General features: G+C 40.3%; 1 protein-coding gene across 1 annotated transcript in view; it reads right to left on the reverse strand.

Moving 5' to 3' along the window:
• The window catches only part of LOC117543089 (SH3 and cysteine-rich domain-containing protein 2-like), a 34,798-nt gene that overhangs the window by 6,947 nt on the left and 4,915 nt on the right, over positions 1 to 22,936 (reverse strand). The window contains exons 2-8 of the mRNA XM_034211151.1: positions 14,553 to 14,922; positions 12,870 to 12,964; positions 2,618 to 2,702; positions 2,332 to 2,444; positions 2,161 to 2,224; positions 947 to 1,002; positions 689 to 777 (exon numbers count right to left, since the gene is read on the reverse strand). Of these exons, the coding sequence (XP_034067042.1) occupies positions 689 to 777; positions 947 to 1,002; positions 2,161 to 2,224; positions 2,332 to 2,444; positions 2,618 to 2,702; positions 12,870 to 12,964; positions 14,553 to 14,922 (872 nt within the window). The remainder of the gene's footprint in view (positions 1 to 688; positions 778 to 946; positions 1,003 to 2,160; positions 2,225 to 2,331; positions 2,445 to 2,617; positions 2,703 to 12,869; positions 12,965 to 14,552; positions 14,923 to 22,936) is intronic.

Here is a 22,936-nt window from a genome sequence, read left to right on the forward strand (position 1 = left end):
TAAGTCGCTTTGGATAAAAGCGTCAGCTAAATGCAATGTAATGTAATGAAAGAGGTGTCCATCCTTGGCAGAAAAGCAAATATTTCCCTAAAATAATTCCTAACACAGAAACAGGTTTACAATTAATGAGTTAGTGAGTAAAATTAGGCACTTATTGCCACATTAAGCACCATTTAAGTAGCATTTAGACTGCTTTTAAATCAAGGTAAATTCTAGTCCCAAATAAGAACAGGCTTCAATAGTCAGGTAGCTGTGATGTCACTAAATACCTGTATTGTAACTTTTGCGTGAATAATGTAAAGTACTGTGAATGTCACCATAAATGGCTATTTTTCAGAGGGAACTGGACTGCTCTGTCCATGTATCAGTATCCCCTTTGTGCTGTCTTACTGCACAGACGCATCCTCCAGATTAGTGGTGGGTGTCACCACACTCAGCAGTTCTCTGCACCTACTAACATACAAATACATTTTTTTGGTTATGTTACACACTCAACGCAGCTGTTTGTCCTTTCCGGCCTCCAAGCACACTCCCCCCTCCCGATCCAAACGCTGCAACCCCCCTCTAATCCTCCTGCCGAGGAGGCAGATGGTGTGTGAATGTCAGCAAAATGATGACCAGGTACACAGTTCCTCCTCTATCCTCTCATTTACACAATCAGTACAGTATGCAAAAAAATGTGACTGACTGTAGCTCCAAGTCGTTCTTCTCCTGAGGCAGGAACTTGTAGAGAGCCACATATGTGTGGATGGAGTGCACCTCCACTTTCTTAGGAGTCTGATTAGAAGAAGGAATGTCGAAAGGGTTAGGGAGAGAAAAAAGATTGTTATTCATTTGTTTTCCCATGTGGAGTTCTGACTTTAAGTGAAAAGTAGGGAGAGTTTGAAGGGAGTTGACAGAGTGCATTTTCACTAAGAAAAATGGGAGAAGAGTGCTGACTACACACCTTCAGGCTGACTCTGTCTTCTGAATCAGCCTTCTCACTTTCAGGAGGGGTGAGCACTGGAGAGACAGAGAGAGAAAAGAGGAAGAGAAGGAAAGACAATATGCGTGAAATAAGGAAAGGTCACGTGTAAAAAACAGAGAGAGGAAGAGTATAGGTGCGAGAGAAAGAAAAAAGTGTGAGGGATACACAGAGAGGTCACTTAGCGACAAACAGATGGAAGACAGAAATCAAGGTCATGTATTGCAAAGTGGCAGCAGTACAAACAGAGATGATCCCTCCTCCTGGGACTAAAGACAGAGAGGTTAAAGAAGTGTGGAGAGAACACACACACTCACTGTATATCTCACATTCTATCCCAATAGTGTCACATTATGGAGAGAATCTCACCATTGGTACTTTATATCTTAAGAAATACAATGTATCCTCTAAGGATTCCTGTGAAATGTACAGATACTCAGACTCAACTGTTTTAAAAAAGGGTTGATGAACCAATCAGTTTAGAGTTAAACTTATGGGGAAAGGCCTATCTTTCTTGCTTCAAGTTAAATGAGAAGATCACTTCCACTGCCACGGGAAATACAATGGAAAGTAAGGGTACATTTAAAGTAAAAGGCAGAATGTGGTTAGCTTAGCTTAGCATGTAGCCTTGAAACGGGAGAAAACTGTTTACCAATTTACACACTATATATTTTTGCAAATTGTACAAATTAGATATAATGTTTTAATTATAGTGAGATTCATTTTAATAACCTGTGTACTGTACAATTCAGCTGTAAAGCTAAGCTAACCGGCTGCTAGTAGCTTTATGTTTAAAGTAGACATCAAAGCGGTATCAATCTTTTCATTTACCTTCGGAAATAAGAGCAAACAAGCCAATTTAAAAAATGTGAACCTATTCCCACAAAACCTTTCAGTATTGATCTGAAAGATACAGGGTTTCATGTGTTTTGTTTACATTAACATTGAGCTATGTTTTAATTGATTTAAAACCAAGTCGTTGTGTTTCAGTTAGCTAAGAATGAACCATTAATCTTTAAAAAAGGACTTCTTAAGTCCCATGTTGCTCTATCGTGTTTCTACATTAGCCCAGAAAAGGCAAACCAATTTAATAGACACCATAGTGAATAGTCACATTTGAAAAAGAGACACACACTGGTCACAAAAGCTGCCAAAACAGACTGTTATCAGTTACGAAGGAAAATGATTTGACTTACTTCCTGGGATGGGCTCCTCCTCAGCGATCGGCTGGTTTTCCAGAATGTCTGGCAGGTTTTCTTCCTATAACAAAGAAAGAAATGAAGTCAGCAAAGTCAGCTTTATTTCTGTGTGATTAATGTCTACATGAATTTATATAAATGACATGAGGACTATGTCTGTTTTCATACCTCGTCACAAGGCGACTCTGAGATACTGCTGAAGCTGGAGCGGCTCAACTGAGCCAGCGACGTCCCATAGCGCAGCGCCTCATACACAGGGTCAACACTGCTGTTATCTGCCTCTACACACACATAGGGACACACGTGCGGTTTTATGGCAGACAGTATATACGGACAAACACACACATCTCATGTCAGGCATCGAGGATCGAAGGCCAGAGACACGGTGATTAGTCACTCTGAGATTTTGGTTGTTGGATGCTGTGAGAAATCATCCAGAGTTTCCATCACTCACCCTGAGCAGCGGGGGCCTCTCGGACCACTCCCAGCGTGTCCGCGGTTAACAGAGGGGAGCTGAAGTTTCTCTTGAAGGCTCCTGACTGAGAAGCCGGGAGAGACACAGGAGGGGGAGGACAGGGGAAGGAGAAACGTTACTTGAGGCGGAAAGAAGACAAAGGGCAGATGTGATATTATTCTGTAAGACAATACCTGTGTGGTTTGATCTGGAAGACGTGGGCCTAGAGTGAGATACAAGCTCTTCGTGTTGCCGTATTTCAGCTCATCTGAAATCTCCTACAAATAACTTTGATAAAGATACTTTGAGGAAAATGTGGAGGCACTTGGCTTATGTTACTTATATACTACTATCCATGAGGACTAATCCAGAGTAATTGTATTTACTTGACTATTATAATTGTATTCTCTTAATTTTACATTTGAAGTGAAGTGAACTGGATGCTTCAAGTTCCTCTGCCAGTTGACAGTCAATTATAACTGTTACTGTAACAGTTGTATCTATAACCCAGCACAAACATTAAAACGTTAAATTAATCGAAATGCTAAAAAACATGTATACACTTTGCAACCGATTTGCAAGAGAGTTAGTCAGGGAGGAGCTACAACACATCTCTTTGTAAATGTACAGGACAGCCATACAACGTTTTTAAGTTAATTTAGCTAATATATATATGCTAACATATGATTTAAGTGCAGGGAAGGTTAGGAATATAAATCTGCTTTTTAAGCTTTTGAAACCAATACATCTGCTGAAAACTAATGCTAATTCTCCATCTTAACCGCAATGTTCCTCATTGTTACTCCGAATACCCAGCCCGCTATTGACAGTGAATTCAGAAACGTTGCAAACACAAATGTTTTTAGTTTGATATCTAAATTGATGTTATTCCTCCACTTTATGGACTGTAGGAGGAAGAGGATGATTTATAATGCAAACTAACTGTAATATAAAAAATGTTTTCATCTTGACACTTGTATGTTGGATCTGCGAATATGATCTATGAGCGTTTTATTGCCGACTAATGCGGCAATAATACACTCACCATTAGCTTTAACATGGTGCTTCTGAAGATATATCCCCGAACACGCCTATTCGCCTAATGGAGTATGACTCCACTTTTTTTTTTTTTTTCCTGCCTTCAAGCTATTCATCCATGTTGTCTGCGTATTGGGGCACCAGCAAGATCTGTCTCTGTCAAATTGTAGATCTGAAGCCGACCACCTTTGATATGCGATTGTTTCTTTATTTAGCAAGAAAAATATGTTTAGCTGCAGAACATGACTCATCAGTCTGAAAGATAAAAGTCCTGTTTTCAGAGGCTGTGATGAATATGCCCTGTGTTCCCCAAATAGAAGCATATTTAAAAGAAAAAAGTATTTCTGCTTTTAATCTCTGCATTTTTTATCATCTGTTTTATAGAATGCGGTACATGCTGAGAATAACATGTCATCAGAAAAATGCTTTATCTTTTTAGGGTTGATTTCTTCTGGCCTACAGGCAGTTAAAACCCTTCATTGTATAACAAAAAAAACGTTATCAGGTCATACTGCTCAATGCTAAACATGTCAAAAAACATCTATAAATCAGAAACTGCGTCATGAAGTATATAGGAATATTGTTGTATACTCATTGGGTGTCTGAACGTTTCTGAAAATCCAAAGTGAATATATTTATAGCAGAAAAGAAAGCAATCAAAAATAACTGCTGTGACGATCTGACAGCTGTTGTGAGTAGAGCTTGTGAAGAGCACAGAAGTCATCCAGAAGTGAAACATAGCTCTAAGATTCGGAGGGAGTGTGATGGCTGTTCAGGACTGACACACAACAATTTGCCCATAATCTCTTCTTTATCTTCCTTCTCACACAACACAAACTTCACCTCTACTTTGAAAAGACTACACGAATCTCACTGCTAAAACATGACTGAACAGTGTGATTGTATAACACATGACCGAACAGTGTGATTGTATCCGTTTATGCAGCAATTCTAAGACTGATATTTTGGATGGCTTCATATATGCAAAAATAACATCATATCTGATTTAAAGTTATTATGATATACAGCAAACTCAACCATTTATAAAAAGGTAAAAGTGCTCACATTTAAAGGTCACCTATTATGCAAAATGTGTCCTCTCTGCTTTAAGAGATTCAGAAAGTTTCTGGAAAAAAGATTCTCTCTCTTTTTGTCTGAAAATGAGCTGATCAGATTTTTTGATTTTTACATTACATTACATTACATTGCATTTAGCTGACGCTTTTATCCAAAGCGACTTACAATAAGTGCGTTCGACCAACAAAATACAAACTTGAAGAAAACAGAATCATATAAGTGCATCAGGTTTCATAGAGCAAAAACATTTCAAGTGCTACTCAACTGGCTTTAGATAAGCCAGCCCTTTATTAGTATATAAGTGCTTTGTTAATAGTTCTATCGCTCGAAGTGGAGTCGAAAGAGATGAGTTTTCAGTCTGCGCCGGAAGGTGTGTAAGCTTTCTGCTGTCCTGATGTCAATGGGGAGCTCATTCCACCATTTTGGAGCTAGGATAGCAAACCCACGTGTTTTTGCTGATGGGAACTTGGGTCCCCCTTGCAGTGCGGGTACAGCGAGCTGTTTGGCTGATGCAGAGCGGAGTGCACGTGCTGGGGTGTACGGTTTAACCATGTCCTGGATGTAGGAAGGGCCAGATCCATTCGCAGCATGGTACGCAAGTACCATTGTCTTGAAGTGGATTAAATTCTAGCAGTTACCGGAAGCCAGTGAAGGGAGCGGAGGAGCGGCGTGGTGTGGGAGAATTTAGGAAGGTTGAAGACCAGACGAGCAGCTGCATTCTGGATGAGCTGCAGAGGTCGGATGGCACATGCAGGTAGACTAGCCAGGAGGGAGTTGCAGTAGTCTAGGCGTGAGATGACGAGAGCCTGGACCAGAACCTGCGTCGCTTTCTGGGTCAGGTGGGGACGTATCCTCCTGATGTTGTAAAAGATGTTGTAGCAGCTATGTTTGCAGTGAAGGACAGTTTGTTATCTAGGATCACACCCAGATTCCTTGCAGTCTGAGTCGGGGAAACAACAGAGGGGCCGATGTTGATTGTTAGGTGAAGAGTGGGACAATCTTTTCCCGGAAGGAAAAGCAGTTCAGTCTTGTCAAGGTTGAGCTTGAGGTGGTGAGCAGACATCCACTGAGAGATGTCAGCTAGACAAGCATCCTGAGTTCTGGATTAAGTCGTGGACTTCGGGTCGTGGCTGAACCTGTCTCTGCGGTCCTGCCTTGGGTCTCGTCATGCTGCTTCCCTGATGGCTTCCACAGGATTGTAGCTGACATCCTCGTGGATTCATCTTCTTATTACAGACATATGCATTTCCTAACATTCGGTCTATATGCTGTAAAATGTATTATCTCTTCGATTTACACACGGCATCTATTGCACGTCTGTCCGTCCTGGGAGAGGGATCCCTCCTCTGTTGCTCTCCCTGAGGTTTCTCCCATTTTTTTCCCCTTAAACTGTGGGTTTTCTCTGGAAGTTTTTCCTTGTACGATGTGAGGGTCTAAGGATAGAGGGTGTCGTTTTTCTCATACTGATATTCTGAACAATCTGTGCTGTTGTATTTGCTGTAAAGTGTCTCTACTGTAGGCAATTTTTATTTTATGTATAGCACTTTGGCTCGACCAAAAATCGTTTATAAATGTGCTATATAAATAAAACTTGATTTGATTTGAAGCAGAGATGCGTGCGACGACCTGGGTCTCTAAGCGGGGAAAGGACAGAATTAATTGGGTGTTGTCAGCGTAGCAGTGGTATGAAAAACCATGCGGGCTAATGACTGATCCGAGCGAGTTTGTGTACAAGGAGAAGAGGAGGGGACCAAGAACAGAGCCATGAGGGACCCCTGTAGTTAATTGACAAGGGTCGGACTCCGACCCTCTCCAAGTAACCCTGTAGGTGCGGTCTTTGAGGTATGAGGTGATGAGGGAAAGTGCAGAGCCTGAAACTCCAAGTTCTTGGAGAGTGCGAAGGAGGATCTGATGATTCACCGTGTCGAATGCAGCAGACAGGTCCAAAAGGATGATGACAGAGGAGAGGGAGGCTGCTTTAGCCGTGTGCAGTTCCTCAGTGACAGCAAGGAGGGCAGTTTTTGTGGAGTGACCTGCCTTGAAACCAGACTGGTGCGGATCCAGAAGGTTGTTCTGATGGAGATAACAGGAGAGTTGTTTAAAGACAGTGCGTTCAAGTGTTTTAGACAGGAACGGGAGGAGAGAGACAGGCCTGTAGTTTATAACATCAGACGGGTTGAGAGTGGGTTTCTTTAGGAGAGGGTTTACTCTTGCCTCCTTGAGACTGTTTGGAAAGTGACCAGAAGTTAGAGAAGTGTTGATGAAATAGGTGAGAAACGGTAGAATATCAGGAGCGATAGTCTGAAGGAGGTTTGAAGGGATAGGGTCCAGAGGACAGGTGGTAGGGTGGGCAGAGGTAATGAGGGTAAGAACCTCACTTGGAGAGAGAGGGGAAAAAGAGGTTAATGTGTGGGTGAAAGGTGGGTCTGGTGACCCAGCGGTGAGTAAAGGTGAGTCAGAAGAAGAAGAGCGAATATCATCAACCTTTTTTTTCAAAGTGGTTAACAAAGTCGCTTGACAGAAGGGAGGAGGGGGAAGGGGCTTTGGGAGGGTCCAAGAGGGTGGAGAAGATGGAAAATAGTTTTTTGGGATTGGAATAGGAAGATTGGATCTTATCTTGAAAGAAAGTGCTTTTTGCCTGAGAGATCGAAGCAGAGAAAGAGGAGAGGAGAGCCTGATAGGTTAGGAGGTCGTCATGGTGTTTGGATTTCCACCGTTTCCGCTCTGCTGCCCGAAGGACGGTTCTATTAGCACGCAGTGCATTATTTAGCCAGGGAGCAGGAGGGGACTGACGAGCCTGCCGAGATGTGAGAGGACAGAGAGAGTCCAGAGAGGATAAGAGAGTAGAGAGGAGAGTTTCTGCAGCAGAGTTTGGAGGCAGGAGTTGGAACGAGTCAGAGGAAGGGAGGGCTGAGAGCACCGATGAGGCAAAGGTAGAGGGGGAGAGGGAACGAAGGTTACGGCGGACAGGTGCAGGATGAGAAGAGATTAGTTTGTTATGTTTGGAAAGGGGTAGAGAGAATGAAATGAAAAAGTGATCCGATGTGTGAAGTGGGTTTACAGAGAGGTTAGAAGTAGAGCAGTTCCTTGAGAATATGAGATCAAGGACATTGCCAGCTTTATGAGTTGGTGGGGATGGAGACAGTGAGAAAGCAAAGGTGGTTAAAAGAGATGTTAGTTCGTCTATCTTCCCTGTCTGGAGGTTGAAGTCTCCGAGAAGTACAGTGGGAGGACCAGTTTCAGGGATGTGTGAGAGGAGATGATCTAATTCCTCCAAGAAGTCCCCCAAGGCGCCTGGTGGACGGTAGAGAACAACAATGGTTAATTGTATAGGATGGGTTACTGTGACGGCATGGAATTCAAAGGTGGAAGGAGTGAAGTTAGGTAGCTTGAAGAGGGAAAAGCTCCATTTGGGAGAGAGCAGGAGACCAGTGCCACCTCCTCTGCCAGTGGGTCTGGGTGTATGGGAGAAGGAATATGCTGTGGAGAGAGCTGCTGGGGTGGATGTGTTGGATGGAATAATCCAGGTCTCAGTGAGAGCAAGGAAATCCAGGGACTGCAGGGAGGCGTAACCAGAGATGAAGTCAGCCTTAGGAACAGCTGAGTGGCAGTTCCACAGGCCACCTGAAACTAGATGTTGGATCTCAGTGGAGCATGTGGGATAGACGAGAGCAGGCCGGTTATATCGATTACGAGATACACGGGGCCAGTGATAATTGCGAGAAGACACATGAACAGGAATGGTGAAAATACACATGATTATAGCATGAGGGGCTAAAAAAAAACAAAAAACACCAGCGATACTTAGCTCAATCAAAGTAGGATTTGCCTCCTCTTTGCCTCCCGCAGGACTCTAATGTCTTTGTCAGTCTTTGACTGTCTGACGCTCCAGGAAAGTGCTACCTAAAATGGACACCTGATTGCTGAGTTCTCACAGCTGTGGGGCCACGTCCCTTTAATTAGTTAACTCTCTGCAGCTGGTGGCCCTTTGTGATGTCATAATGTTGTTTTGGGTTCTGCAACCATTAGCTAATACCCAACCAAGGTAGCACCTGTGCACCTTATCACCTGAATCCGCTCCTTTTTAAACCTGACACTTCACAGAGGAGGCCAGAAGCAGTTCATTAGCATTTAAAGCTACAAACACAGAATCAGCCCTTTTGGAACAGTGCTGAAACAGAGGGGTTTATGGCACGCTATAATGCATGATCTGTTTGGTGTTTGGAGGTGGTTTTGTATATATATATCCTATAATATATTGTTGATAGGGAACCTTTAAAGAATGATTGCACACAATAATGTTTTCATCATTAATGAATCTGCTTATTATTTTCTCAATTCATCGCTTAACGTTTGTTCTTTCTAAATATTCAGTTGACGATGATAATTAGAAAAAGGCAGCGGTCAGTTTCAGTTCATTTCAAATAATTGCCAACTTTCCTGCCATTTGACCAACAGTTGCAACTCAAGAAGAAGTCAAGAAGTCTTTCCAGGAAACACAAGATACAAATAAAATGTAAACACGGTCTGTGAATAAACCATCGACAATACATCTGGCAAATGCTTCACTTTCTGTTAAAGTAAATTCATAACGAGTCACACTCTGATCTGCCATTGCTCCCATTTTAAACATACTGATGTGGAGTAGACTCATTCTTTCCTGAGCAAAATAAACTGTTCCACATATAGTACTACTACCATTCAGCTACAGATCAACATATCAGAAATGATGACTGGACAGTTTTAGAGAAAAGAGAAGCTAAAATGTCCCTCTTTGGTCGGACAAAGCAAGATGGGACTGTGGAGTAGTCTCTCACAATTTCGGGTAAAATGGGTTTGAGTGTAAATCTTTCCTGCAGAAGCAATTATTTTGTGCTGCGCTCAGCAGGCCTATTTCCTTAATCAAAGGGTAATACATCTTTAAGCCTAATTAACATTGATTAGCAAAATGTTGTCGGGAATCCAAAGTCATTTTCAGCAGCTTGGATCTGGAGATATTTTAAGGCAATCAGTCATATATGGGTGCACTCAGCAAATGGGTTAGGAGTGAGTCAGAGGGACAGCTTTCATTGATTTTCCTATTTTATTTTTAACTTCACTACTTTACATACCTATAATTTGCCAGTTGTGCCCACTTTAGTTTTGTTTTTTTGCTGTGAATTACTAGAGGTAGAAGGAGTACTCAGATTCTTTGTTGAAGTAAATGTAACAACGCCACATCCACAAAAACTTGGTTTTAGGTAAAAGTCCTGCATTTAAACTGTACCCATATATAGAAACATGGTCCATTTTGTTGCCCATTGATATGATAAGATATTGAGCGCTCCAGTAGCTCAGCTGGTAGGGCAAGCCCAAGGCAAAGCAAAACAATGGATATTATTATTTGTGTGCCTCATCTATTCATTCACTTGGAGTATTTTAATGATAAGCTAATTTTAACAATTGTATATGTAAATCTCTCAGTCCACTAGGATTGTCTTAACCTGTAATCTAAAGAAATCAACTTCTTATCGAGAATTGAGTGTGGGTCTTGACAAGAAAAAAACACATTATTTTGCAAGATTCATTAATTAATTAGTTAATTATAGGAAAATAATACTTTAAGGACCCTTGAAGAAAACAATTAGGAGGTGAGATGGAAAGGTTTGCAGTGTGAGCCACATGTCACTGATAAAAGAGAAGAAAGGCTGTGCAAAATAGAGTAAGTTGAAATAGAAATGCTACAATACCTGAACATTGTACCTTAGTGCAGTCCTTAAATTAGTGTACTTAGTAACTTTCCACAACTGCTAGTTAATCCACACAGCAGCACCGATACAGTGTTTACTACGTCTAATGCTCTTCCTGCGCTTTATGGAGTCTCGGCTCTCTCTTCTGCCTGCAGCGAATACGCAGGCTCTGGCCTCAAGTCTGCACCAAACACAGGAATTAGATTTATTGTCAAACTAATTGCCAAGAACATTCCAGCCTTTCCTACATTTCAGTTTCATTCAAATATGTATGATGAAGCTCATACATTAAAAAAGATCACCTGAGCAATTAATGCACTTAAGATACAGTAGGTGAAATTTCAGAAGCAATCTTTTTGCGCACAAAAGCTTTGGATGACGCACTTTGGTTGAGAGTCAGTGGCCCCGGACCTAGAGGTATGTGGATGTCTAAGAAGGAGCCTCGATCTCCATGCAGTTTCAGTGAAAGGCCTAATCCTTGCTTTGATGAGTGTGCAGTGATGGAAAAGGACACCACCGAAGGCTTGGCGAGAGCCTTCCGTGTCGTATCCTCCAGGGATTGTGTGCGCCTCAAACACACTGAATTTCACACTGAATTTGCCAGACCAGCTGGTACAGAGAGATATTGATTTTCCAACAGAGTTGTGAGGGGAGGAAGGAAATGTTGCACGCAGACAAGAGAGGAGAGAGAAAAGAGAGCGTTGTGTGAGAAAAGCAGCACATGCAGGAGGACGGACAAAAAGGCTGAGTGACAAAATGTTGGGACCTGGCCACCGAAACTTCATCAGTGTCATCCTGATCCGCTTTAGTTTTTCTTAGATAGGATATAAGTGATATGAGCGTTACCTGTACAAACATTTCCCCGTAAATTAGTCTATCTGGCAAAGCTGTGGTCAACCCACGTTCCATTTATAACCTCATGGCTTTATCCTCTTTTAACAGGACCAGGGATTTGGGGCTAAGCATATTACCAGGACTAAAGGCTATGCCAACTGACTGACAGAGACAATTACAGCATCCAGATGCTCTTCATTTCTGCTGACACAATGCATTCTGGATATGGCACCAGCCTACAGAGAGCACATTCATATCCAGTACATTTGAGAAACAAATACACAACATATTAAAATGTCTTTAACGATGTAAATAAAATGTTTGACCATGCATGGTCAGTCGGGTTCGGGAAGAGAACCGCAGCAAGCAAATGTGCAAAGCAAAAAGTATGCATGGATATTGGATTATCCTTACAAACTACCCAATTGAAACATGTTACGAAGGCTACGAAGCTGGTTATCAACTCAGTAAATCAACCAGGGTTTCTCTGTCCTGCTGAGAGCGCGTTCATGTGAAAGGGACGGGGTTAGCAACATTTGACCAATCACAAACATGGAGACGCGTGCTGACAGCGCAGCGTCATACTTCATGAATGAATAGTGTAAAATAGCTAATCCTGCTTCGTAGTACAGGCCACGTAACGCTTTTAACGAGTTACTCGTTTAACGAGTTACTCGTGCGCACGAGTTAATAAAGCGTGGCCTCGTTGTATTTAATCAATCAATCAATCAATCAATCAATCAATGTTTATTTATATAGCCCAATATCACATTTGTCTCAGTGGACTTCACAGTTTGTACAGAATATCAGTATGACAATACGACACCCTCTGTCCTTAGACCCTCACATCGTACAAGGAAACACTTCCGGAAAAAACCCACAGTTTAAAAGGGGAAAATTGGAGAAACCTCAGGGAGAGCAACAGAGGAGGGATCTCTCTCCCAGGACAATAGGAAATAGATGCCGTGTGTAAATTGAAAAGATAATACATTTGAAACGTGGCCACGAGTTAATAAAGCGTGGCCTCGTTGTATTTAAAGCGTTGCCACGCTTTACATCTCGTGCGCACAAGTTAATAAAGCGTGGCCACGTTTTTTTTTCGTTTTTTTCTCTATGAACCCTCCAGGGCTCCGTAGAAAGGTGATACCAAGTGCCAAAAAAAAAAAAAAAGAGTACCCATTTCATTTTGGAGCACATCCGAATCATAGTGCAGATATAAAAAAAAAAAATCACTTACGTAAAAAATTGCCGGAGGTCTGCATTAAGTAAGTGCGATGCATTTGAGGCAAATCATTATGAACTCTTAAATATCATATGTTTTTGATCACACATATGTCCCTGCTGTCTCAATAACCAGCTAGCAAATCCAAGTACTTTATGGGTATTTCGCCTCTCAGAGTTTCACACCCCTGTTCACACTCGATGACCACATATCTGAGAGTCATATCGCTGCCAGACAAGTGCTAGTAACTTAGATTTTTATATTGTATGTGGGCAGTAAAGTGTTACAATAGCTTCATAAAAAGGGGAATAGATTATGGTAGTGAGGTTAAAATAAGTCGAGGTGTTCTTACCTTTCCATTGCAGGGCTGCTGGGAGAGCTCCGAGGAGCACCAGAGGTGGGTCGCCAGCTTGCAGGCTCGACAGCGCAGCCCCTGCTTGGAGTTACCTGCATGGACATCAGAAAAATAACACCTCTTAGTGGACTGAACACCGCGGTCAATATTTCTATTATCAGCAACACATTAAGGACACAGCGAACGGCAATATCAGGTGCAGAGAGTGTGATGGAAATGGAGGGAAGGTGCATTCTGTGGTTTGTGAAGGTTTTTTATTCTTTTATGTGTTTGAATGATTTAAAAATACTTTTCTTTCCGAGAAGCTTGGTAACCAGTTTATTTTAGCAAAAAAGTGTCAGATTTGTTCCTCACATGTGAAACCCACACTGTGAGTATTATATAAACTGCCATACAAACATCAGCATTGACAATTGTACGCCACATGTTCTATATGCACATTTTCTTTTACCAGTTCACTGGCCTGTATTGGACTAGGTAAGGAATGTTAAATATATATTATTGAATAATTTACTGATTTGATTACATAGTCTCTAAGCTCTAGCTAAAGAACATTTAATGATCTCAAATTGATCAATGTGTTTTCAAGTACGTTCAAAATGCCTAACAGTTTTGTCAAGCATTCAGAGTATGCAAATTGTAAGAGCAGTTGCAGTACATAATAAAAGTAAAAAGAAGAAGACTGCTGAGAAACGTCAGCACACCAATTGTAAAAAAAGAAGAAGATACAACTCCCCGGGGAGCCACATAAACAGGATTGGACTTCTGCACTTGCAGTCAATCTTTTTTATTGGGAACATTTTTTGCTGAAGAATTAGACCCCTTGCGAATGATCCACAGTAAGATTTGTGGATACCTGAGTTACAATCTTTAATCATTTGAGAACCACAGACAGAACATGTTTGATTATTTTTGGATGAAGTGGCATAATTCCCATAATGTTGAAACCTCAGCAAATAAACCCAAAATATCTGCAACACCCTTCAAAATCTGATGCTACACTCAGACTATTTTTAACTGATATCTTTGCACATTTGTAAGAAATGCCTTGAATCAGAGAAGCTCATCAGGTCTAAAACCACCAGACTCAGGTACAGTTTCATTCCACAGGCCATAAGACTATTAAACACATGAACTTGTTAAAAAAAATCAATAAACATTCATCCGTTTGCATCTTGCTAATTATTTATCCCATATATCATATTTCCATTTACTTGTATATGGACTCTTCTTGCACTATTTCTATTTTATTTGTATTTACTTGCACATGTCAAAACATTCTCTTGCACTATTTGATCTGTTTTATGTCCTATATATAGATAGATAGAATCGGAGGGATGAAACCCCTCTTTAAATGGTCACACATGCAGAGCACACAGCACACAGTGACATTTGGCCTCTGCATTTAACCCATCCTAGTACCAGGAGTCTAGTACTAGGAGCAGTGGGGAGCTATTGTACAGCTATTCATGTTGCACTGTTGGAGGAGCCTGTGACTTAAGTTGTTCCATTGCCATATCTACACTGTAGCACTGTAACAACTTTTATCTTAGCTTTCAGAAGTACACAGAATCAGCTTATCTCTGCATTTTGGGAGACCTTGTGCAACACATTTATTTCCTTTATGAAACAACGAAAGTAAGACAATTTGTCTGGAAGTATCTAGTACCCCTGACCTACCTTGGATCATATGTTTGCACCCCTGGCAGCTGGTGGGCCGGCGGAAGACGTGCTCCTGGAAACAGTGGGTTTTGAGCGGCTGCACCGGAGACTTTAGCTGGTTTTTGGAGGGCATAGACAGCGAGGGGCTGATGGAAGGTGAGCGGGATGACAGTGAGAGGTTGGGACTGGTGGACGGGGAATGGGACGGAGAGCGCTCATAGGCCAGAGGGGAGGAGGAGATGGGGGGAGGAGGACATGGCAGGGCTGTAGGGGAAGTGATGAGGGCGGAAGGAGGGCGGGATTCGCCGTTATTGCGCTGGAAAAAGTTGTCCATACTCTTGCTACGCATGACGGATTTGAAGGACAGGGAGCGCTTCAATCGTTGCAACTGAAAGACAAACAAGAAAGGTAAATATGAAGTCAAATTACAACCAGTTACAAGATATATGTGTTTTTGTTTCAGAGGAATAAGGATATATTAACTGAAAAAAACACACCCACTGAACCTCATTTGTCCAAAGAGCCTAAAACTTGTCCTAAGGCCTACAAAAAATTCTACCACAGTTAGGTCAGTTTTGTTTATTCCTCATGCAACATACGTATTATGAATGTGTTTTTGTTTATTGTTTCAGATCAATAAAAGCTTTGATGCATTAATCAGAAATTGGCAACACTCAAAATGTGTTATTTATGTTTCCAGGCCTCTGTCAGTCAATATGATTAAACCACACACACACACACAATCTTCTTAATTTGATTATCTAGTTATGACGGTTTAATGTTACAGAAAATAACTTGGCCAGGGGCTTTAAGTCCTAAAGTGATGATTGATAACCACTTGGATACCATCCTTTCTTTTTACCGTGACAGTATATACAGCAATAAGGAGAAGTTTAAAGCTGAAACAATAAAAGTGGCAAAGGCAAGAGGGAAATTGTCTGGCTCGAGGGGATGTGCAGTGTTTGAGAAATCAGTCTGCTCACAGTCTCTTAGCTCTACCCTCTGACTGTCCTTGCCCTGCCACGCTGGCTTCTGATCTTCCAGCTTAAGCCTTTTCCCCCTTCTTTCCTTGGATCACAAATTTGCCATCCCATGCGAATCCAGGCGAGTCAATACACCCTAAAATTCACGTTTGATTAGTTTTATTGAGCGGCCTGCACCTTCGCATTTAGTGCAGTCAGTGATGCGTGGCGAACACAGTGTTTATCTTTGACTGTCGGCCTCCATTCCACCATCCAGTGCTCTTGGCTACAATAATGAGGAAGGGATAATGACAAACAATTATGGGGATTTATTAGCGATTGGATCCAATATATTGAAATAGTAACCTCTGTGGACTCGTACATCAAGAAAATTGCCCGGGGAATGATCGCAAGGATGTAATAGTTCTAAGAAAAGCATCTCTTCAGTTTACACCAAGCTCATTAGCTTACTGTGTTAGCCACAGGGGTGATATGCAGACTAATGATTCAAACTTATATTAAATCATAGATTGGTTTATTTTGTGGCATTTACATGTTTTTGCTTGTTGTGGTCAAGCAAAACGTCTGACATTTTTCCTCTGCAAAAGAGGAGAGAAATGTGAAAAGGTAGCATCCTCATCATGCTTGTTGTACCTTTTAAAAGGCACCAATCCACCTGATCAATAGCATCGAGCCGGTTCCTCTTTTTCTCCCTTAAGCTTCAGATTCAGATGCCAATTAGTTTGAGGGATGAAAGAGTCTCTCTGTTGACCCATTAGCGACTGCCTCTCGTAAATGTTTTCTACAGGGAGCTGAGTATATGCTTTCCTTAAATGGCCTTTTCTTGGCTCGACCGGTGGCCCATTCAGTAATGGATGTTCGCCTCTATTAGATTTTTTAACTTGTCTGACTTTGTTAACCTCCTCTGCGTTGAAGGCCTGCCTTTGCTTCATTTCTAGGGGGAAAGAAAAACAATTTATTTAGGCACAAACAAGGTAGTGCATCACTGATAATCAAAGCTTAACAAACCTTGCATAGCTTTCACACAGATTAGAGAAACTAGAACTTATCTTAAGATGAAGAATACAAACTTAATTAATGCCGAATAGGTTTTTAAGAGGGTTTGAATGATCATGAGATGCTTTAGTTTACTCAGTTTAACTTGCATTAAAATCTAGTATTTCCGCACAGTTAATTGTTATGCTAGTGAAAGGGATTTCCGATAAGAAATGGTTCCTAGTTGTCGGATTCCTTGTAATTGCATGCCTCTGTGACTATTGATTCATTGTATCAATACGTTCCATGTTTAAAGTGTCAGGAGGTGGGCTGGTTAATGTTAGCTGTTAGCAGCCAGTGGGCAACACAGTCCTGCTGCTGAGGTGAAAAACTGAGCTAACAGCCAACAGAACAAAAGTTACATTGGGATATATTCAGTACAAATGAGTGATGGGCAAAGATAAAGTTATGTGTTCAAAGGTCATCTTGTAAAATGCAGTTTTTGGCAAAGAAGTTGAATGAAAGATGTATGTGAAGTAAAGTTTAAAAGCTCAATGACTGTGGACCGTATAGTTTGCATGAAAACCAGAGTAAATACAATCACTACATAATAAGTCGGGCTCATTTTAAGGCAGTATTTGCAATTTTCAATAAAGACAAGAGCCTACGATGCCTGTTACAAGGGATTTGATTAATTGATCCATTAAACCAGAGTGTAACTTGAGGATTTGAGGCAGGTCCATTGAGAGAAGGCACTAAACAAATCCACAGCACAGGTCCTGTCCTTGTACATCAAATCATTATCTTATTGCCAAGCTTCTCAAATGTTATAGCTGCAGAGCATCACAGCGCATCTATCCATCATCAACATTACTTATGTGTGGCTATTTGTAGGGCTGCTCAATTAAATCGTATTTTAATCGCAATTACGATTATGGCTTGCAACGATTACGAAAACAACGTGATCGAAATAAAACGATTATCTTTTTTATTATTACTTTTTTTTTGTATTGGTTTTTCAGTTGAATTATACTTAAAGTTCAGGGTAATCAACTGTTAAAAAAAATCTCCAATAAATGTATGTTTTCAAAGTAAATGGATAATCGTTTTTTAGTAATCGTGATATCAATTATTGACCCAAATAATCGAGATTATGATTTTTGCCAAAATCGAGCAGCCCTAGCTATTTGTAACTATCTTAATATATTCAGTCTATAGTAATTATGTGTGTTTGTAATGTAGAGCAAAACCAGCTTTGCTGTGCTTTCCTACAGTATATCCCATAACATCCAGAACTCAAAAGCCAGGCTCTAATGATTGCACATATCCACATATGCATGTCTCTCTGTAAAGGTTTATTTATGGATTACAGAACGAGAGAGCCATCACACTCAACTACTGACGGTAATTAGCTCATCACAGTGCAAGCAGTGTGGTGTACTACAGCAGACTGGGGTTTGAGGATGAAGATGAAGCGAAGAATAAAAGAAAAAGGCATGAGGACAGGAAGTAAGGAAAAAATAGGAAGAACATAAGGAAGAAAAAAGGAGCTTAGTGAGAGAGGATATAGAGTGAAAATACTCCACCAATGCACCAGGGTCTTTCTCTCTCACCCCACTGACAGACAAATGGTACAGTGGAGACAGAGCAGACGTCTCAGCCTTGTTCTGCGGCTGTTTGAAAATGAGCACAGGGATGTTTGGTGAAGGCTTCTATAAATAGGCTGTTGTGAGCAATGCCTGGATACATTAATGATTAAGAAGAGTGGGGGGTTGGGTATTCACAAAAGATGCCTGTGAAAGGCGAAAAAGTCACCCTGCTGCCACGACGATAACCCACTCCCAAGAAATATCTTTTTTACAACTCATAGGTGGTGCAGTGAGAGGATAGCATTATAAATAGCCAAATCTACCAGCTAAGAGTTCTACTTATAGACAGTTCTCTGAGCTTCACACTTATGTAATAATTAGGGCTGTCAAGTTAACGCGTTAATAACGCAAAAAAAAAAGTAACGCCACTAATTATTTTAATGCGATTAACGCATGTGTATCTTTTTTCCTCGGCCGCAACATGATTGCAGCGTCCAGGCAGCTCCCGTTCGAGCATATGCCTTGAGTTTCACATAGCTCCAACGATCCATCGCACACACACACACACACACACACACACACACACACACACACACACACACACACACACACACCATTTGTATTGTATTATTGTATGAGAGAGGTTCCAGGTTGAATTGAGGCGAATATTTGTAATGTTCAGAGGTTGTTGTGTTTAATATTCATGAGAATATTTGTCATTGTTCAAATGATAATAAACATTAGCATAAAGCATATTTGTCCACTCATATGTTGATAAGAGTATTGCAAACTTGAAAAATATTCCTCTAAGGTACATTTAGAACAGATCAAAAATGTGCGATTAAATATTTTAATCGACTGACAGCCCTAGTAATAATGTTTTGACTGTGGTCATGCCTTTAAGCACATACCGTACGTCTCAGCCTATTGACTGAGATCTTCAGGAAAGAGGATTAAACTTTCTAAACGTGAACACAATGTCTGTTCTCTCTGGAACATTTTAAACACGCTCTCCTGCCTTGACTATGTGTGTAGGTGCACAGCTATGCAGCCAGCCAATTCGAACAATGATGAAACTTTGAAAAAGGTATCTAAAAACAACTTTGATGACAGTGATTACGGATCCCAAAAATAGCTGAAACGCCTTTAACAATCAGTCCACGCCAAATGTAAAAATATGATTAGAACGGTAAAGATTACACTGGCGTCACATCTATCATCGGTGAAGGAAAACATTGTGTTCCCAAGTACAAGTAAGAAAGGAAACATGTTAATACTCTGCATTAGTATTAGTGTAAAGAGTAAAAAGCTACTCCCCAATTTCCGCCAACTCAGCACATTATGCCCAGTACATTGTTTTATTTCCTCGGGACATCTCTAGCTGCTCATGAAATTAAAAAGGTATACTGAAAAACACAGAAACCTGATTAAGTTTGCCCGTGTTCTTGCAGTGACCCGAGTTTTAAATTAATGGAGACCTCATTAGGCATTGTTCCAGCTGCATCCTGGTAGGTCCTGAGACGACCTTTTGTGCAAATGGAACGTTGTAATGCTTCACTGCACTGCTGGCTGCTTGGAACAAACTGAAAACGTCCTATAACCGACAGTTTAATCCCTTTTTTTGAGCTCAGATATTTACTATATCTATCACAGAGATGAAGAGCATTAAAGGCAAGGCAAGGCACGTTTATTTATATAGCACCTTTCAGCACCAGGCAATTCAAGGTGCTTTACAAAAATGAAAGACATTCAGACAAAGGCATTTAAAAACAGTAAAAGATAATAAAAGAAACATTAAAAGAAAAACAAAAAATGAAAGACATTAAGAAAATGGCATTTAAAATCAGTCATTAAAAGAAAAGCTAATAAAATAAACATTAAAAGATAGAAGTTACAGTGCAGTCTAAAATATAGTTCAATTATTTCGGTTCTTGATTTTTAATTTATTCACAGAACCTCCCTTTGGAAATCCTAACATTTCCGTCCCGATTGTTAATTTAGACTGATTGTTTTCACCATGTTATGCTCGTATGACATCCACAATCGGACCCTCAGGAGGGTGTACTAGCCCCCTACTCTGCTTTGCGTTCCATAACAAAGTCTTTAAGTGTTACCTGAACACCCCGTGTTACCTAAACACTATTTTTCACCCGTCGGTGCTGTGATACTCGTTCCTCAGTACAACTCACCTAAAAACTGATCGTAAACCCTGGCTACGATGGATATCCCAAATATCCTACTTTCGAGCAGTCCCTCTCATAAATGTCATGGAGAAATTAATTACGTTTACATTTAAAACATTAAAAGAAAAAGTACATGGATAAAAGTTACAGTGCAGTCTAAGATATGAATAGTTTCATTAAAAGCAGCGACAAAAAGAAAAGTTTTTATGCTGGATTTAAAAGTAGTCAGAGTTGTAGCGGACCTGCAGGTTTCTGGGAGTTTGTTCCAGATATTTGGAGCATAATAACTGAACGCTGCTTCTCCATGTTTAGTTCTGACTCTGGGGACAGAAAGCTGACCAGTCCCTGAAGACCTGAGAGATCTGGATGGTTCATAATTTAGCAGGAGGTCAGAAATGTATTTTGGGCCTAAACCATTCAGTGCTTTATAAACCAGCAGCAGTATTTTGAAATCTATTCTTTGACACACAGGAAGCCAGTGTAAAGACTTCAGAACAGGAGTGATGTGATCCACTTTCTTAGTATTAGTGAGGACTCGAGCAGCGGCGTTCTGAATCAGCTGCAGCTTCCTAATAGATTTTTTAGTGAGACCTGTGAAGACACCATTGCAGTAGTCCAGTCTACTGAAGATAAAAGCATGGACAAGTTTTTCCAAATCCTGCTGTGACATTAGTCTTTTAATCCTAGATATATTCTTTAGGTGATAGTAGGCTGATTTAGTAACAGTTTTAATGTGACTGTTGAAACTCAGGTCAGAGTCCATGACTACACCAAGATTTCTGGCTTTATCATCACTGAAGCTCAGCGCTCACTTTTATACGTTCTGACTTTGCTCCAAAAACCATTACCTCAGTTTTATCTTTGTTTAATTGGAGAAAGTTCTGACACATCCAGTCATTGATTTGTTCAATGCACTTACTCAGTGTTTGAATTGGAGCATAGTCTCCTGGTTAAATTGTTACATTAAAGAGATAAATACATATGAGAGGTTGGACAGTTTGTATTTTTAGGCATATTTAGACGTAATCAAATTAACTTTGAATAATAGTTTTAGGTCGCTTCATCAGATTAGTCATATAATTCCCTTGATTTTTACTGCGTTAATACCCCTAACCCTTTTTACTCAATAGTTATATATCAAGGCAAATACAAACTCAGACTAAATAAAGATTTTCCAGATGTGAAGGGAAACTGAAATGAACCTTAAGAACCAGAGGTGTGTCTGTGATCTATTGTATGTACAACGCGTGATTTCACAGGTGAAAGAAATGGTGTGATTCAAGGTAAATGATTCTCTCTCATTGTCTAGGCTCCGTGTGTGGCTTCCAGATATCTGGCTGTTGTTTGAAAGGCTGTTTCGCAGAGATCTGTGAGCCTCTTTCTAGCAGGGACTTTGCCAGCTCGCAGGCTGCCTGTCTGAGCGTGCAAAAGAAGCTTGCATTTTCCAAATCCAGCCGTTTGAAAAGGCTTAACTGCATAGAGAGCCTTTGCAGTAAACATTAAGTGACTTCCTCGACGGCGCTTTGATTTTCAAACCATGGGGAAAGAACAACTCAGCAGGGTCTTCATAACAATTTGGTTACCCAAGAGGCTGTTTGTCTCACAACAACACACACCAAGATTATGTTTTGATCTTGAGTATGAAGTAGGGCTGCTCGATTATGGCAAAAATCATAATCTCGATTATTTGGGTCAATAATTGATATCACGATTATTAAAAACGATTATACATTTACTTTGAAAACATCAAGTTATTGGAGAAAAAAATGTTGAACAGTATGTTTTTAACAGTTGATTGCCCTGAACTTTAAGTATAATTCAACTGAAAAACCAATACAAAAAAAAAGTTATTTAAAAAAAAGTAATAATAACAATTAAAAAATAAATCGTTTTATTTCGATTACGTTGTTTTCGTAATCGTTGCAAGCCATAATCGTAATTGCGATTAAAATACGATTAATTGAGCATCCCTAGTATGAAGCTTGAGAATTATACAGTGTTTGTACTGATGATATGTGTTTTTGATTTGAAACACCCTATTAGCCCTATAGCAATACCATACAGTAAGAAAAGTGAATGATATCCTGTTTTGTTTTATTGTAAATATGAAAGTACTGAATATCAGTTTCATTGCAAGTGTATGTTACACACCAAGCTCAAAGTCTTGATAAGAAATAATTCAACTAAAATACTAAAGAAATAAGATTAGATGTGTACAGGAGAAGATCATTATATTTACATTCAAAGCATGACCTTCTTTTTTGACCTTTAGGTAAATTCAGTCATCTTTATTTAGGGGGAATGAAGGAAAAATGTAAAGGAGCCACCCTGACATGATTAATGTCATTCATAAACCAGGGTGGAGAGAAAGTCAAGTCTATTTTTTTTAAACTTGAATAATTTAATGTTATTCTAACCGCTAATGAAGGAGTGATATTAAAGTTAAACCAAAGTTGCTGTCTACATGATTATTTGTTGATGCATTAAAAAGTCTCGCAGCTAAGTGTACTTTTTACAGTCCTCTTCAAGGTGAAACAGCCGTTCAGAGCGGAAGCTCTCTTTATAAAACTGTATTTGTTTCCAGTCCATTAAATTAAACATCTTTGTGCTTTTAACAAAACAACCTCTGAAGTCCAACCTCTCCAAACCTAAGGTCAGTACTAAGCAAAGGA

This window comes from Gymnodraco acuticeps, unplaced genomic scaffold, assembly GCF_902827175.1.
Source record: "Gymnodraco acuticeps unplaced genomic scaffold, fGymAcu1.1, whole genome shotgun sequence".
Taxonomy (NCBI): domain Eukaryota; kingdom Metazoa; phylum Chordata; class Actinopteri; order Perciformes; family Bathydraconidae; genus Gymnodraco; species Gymnodraco acuticeps.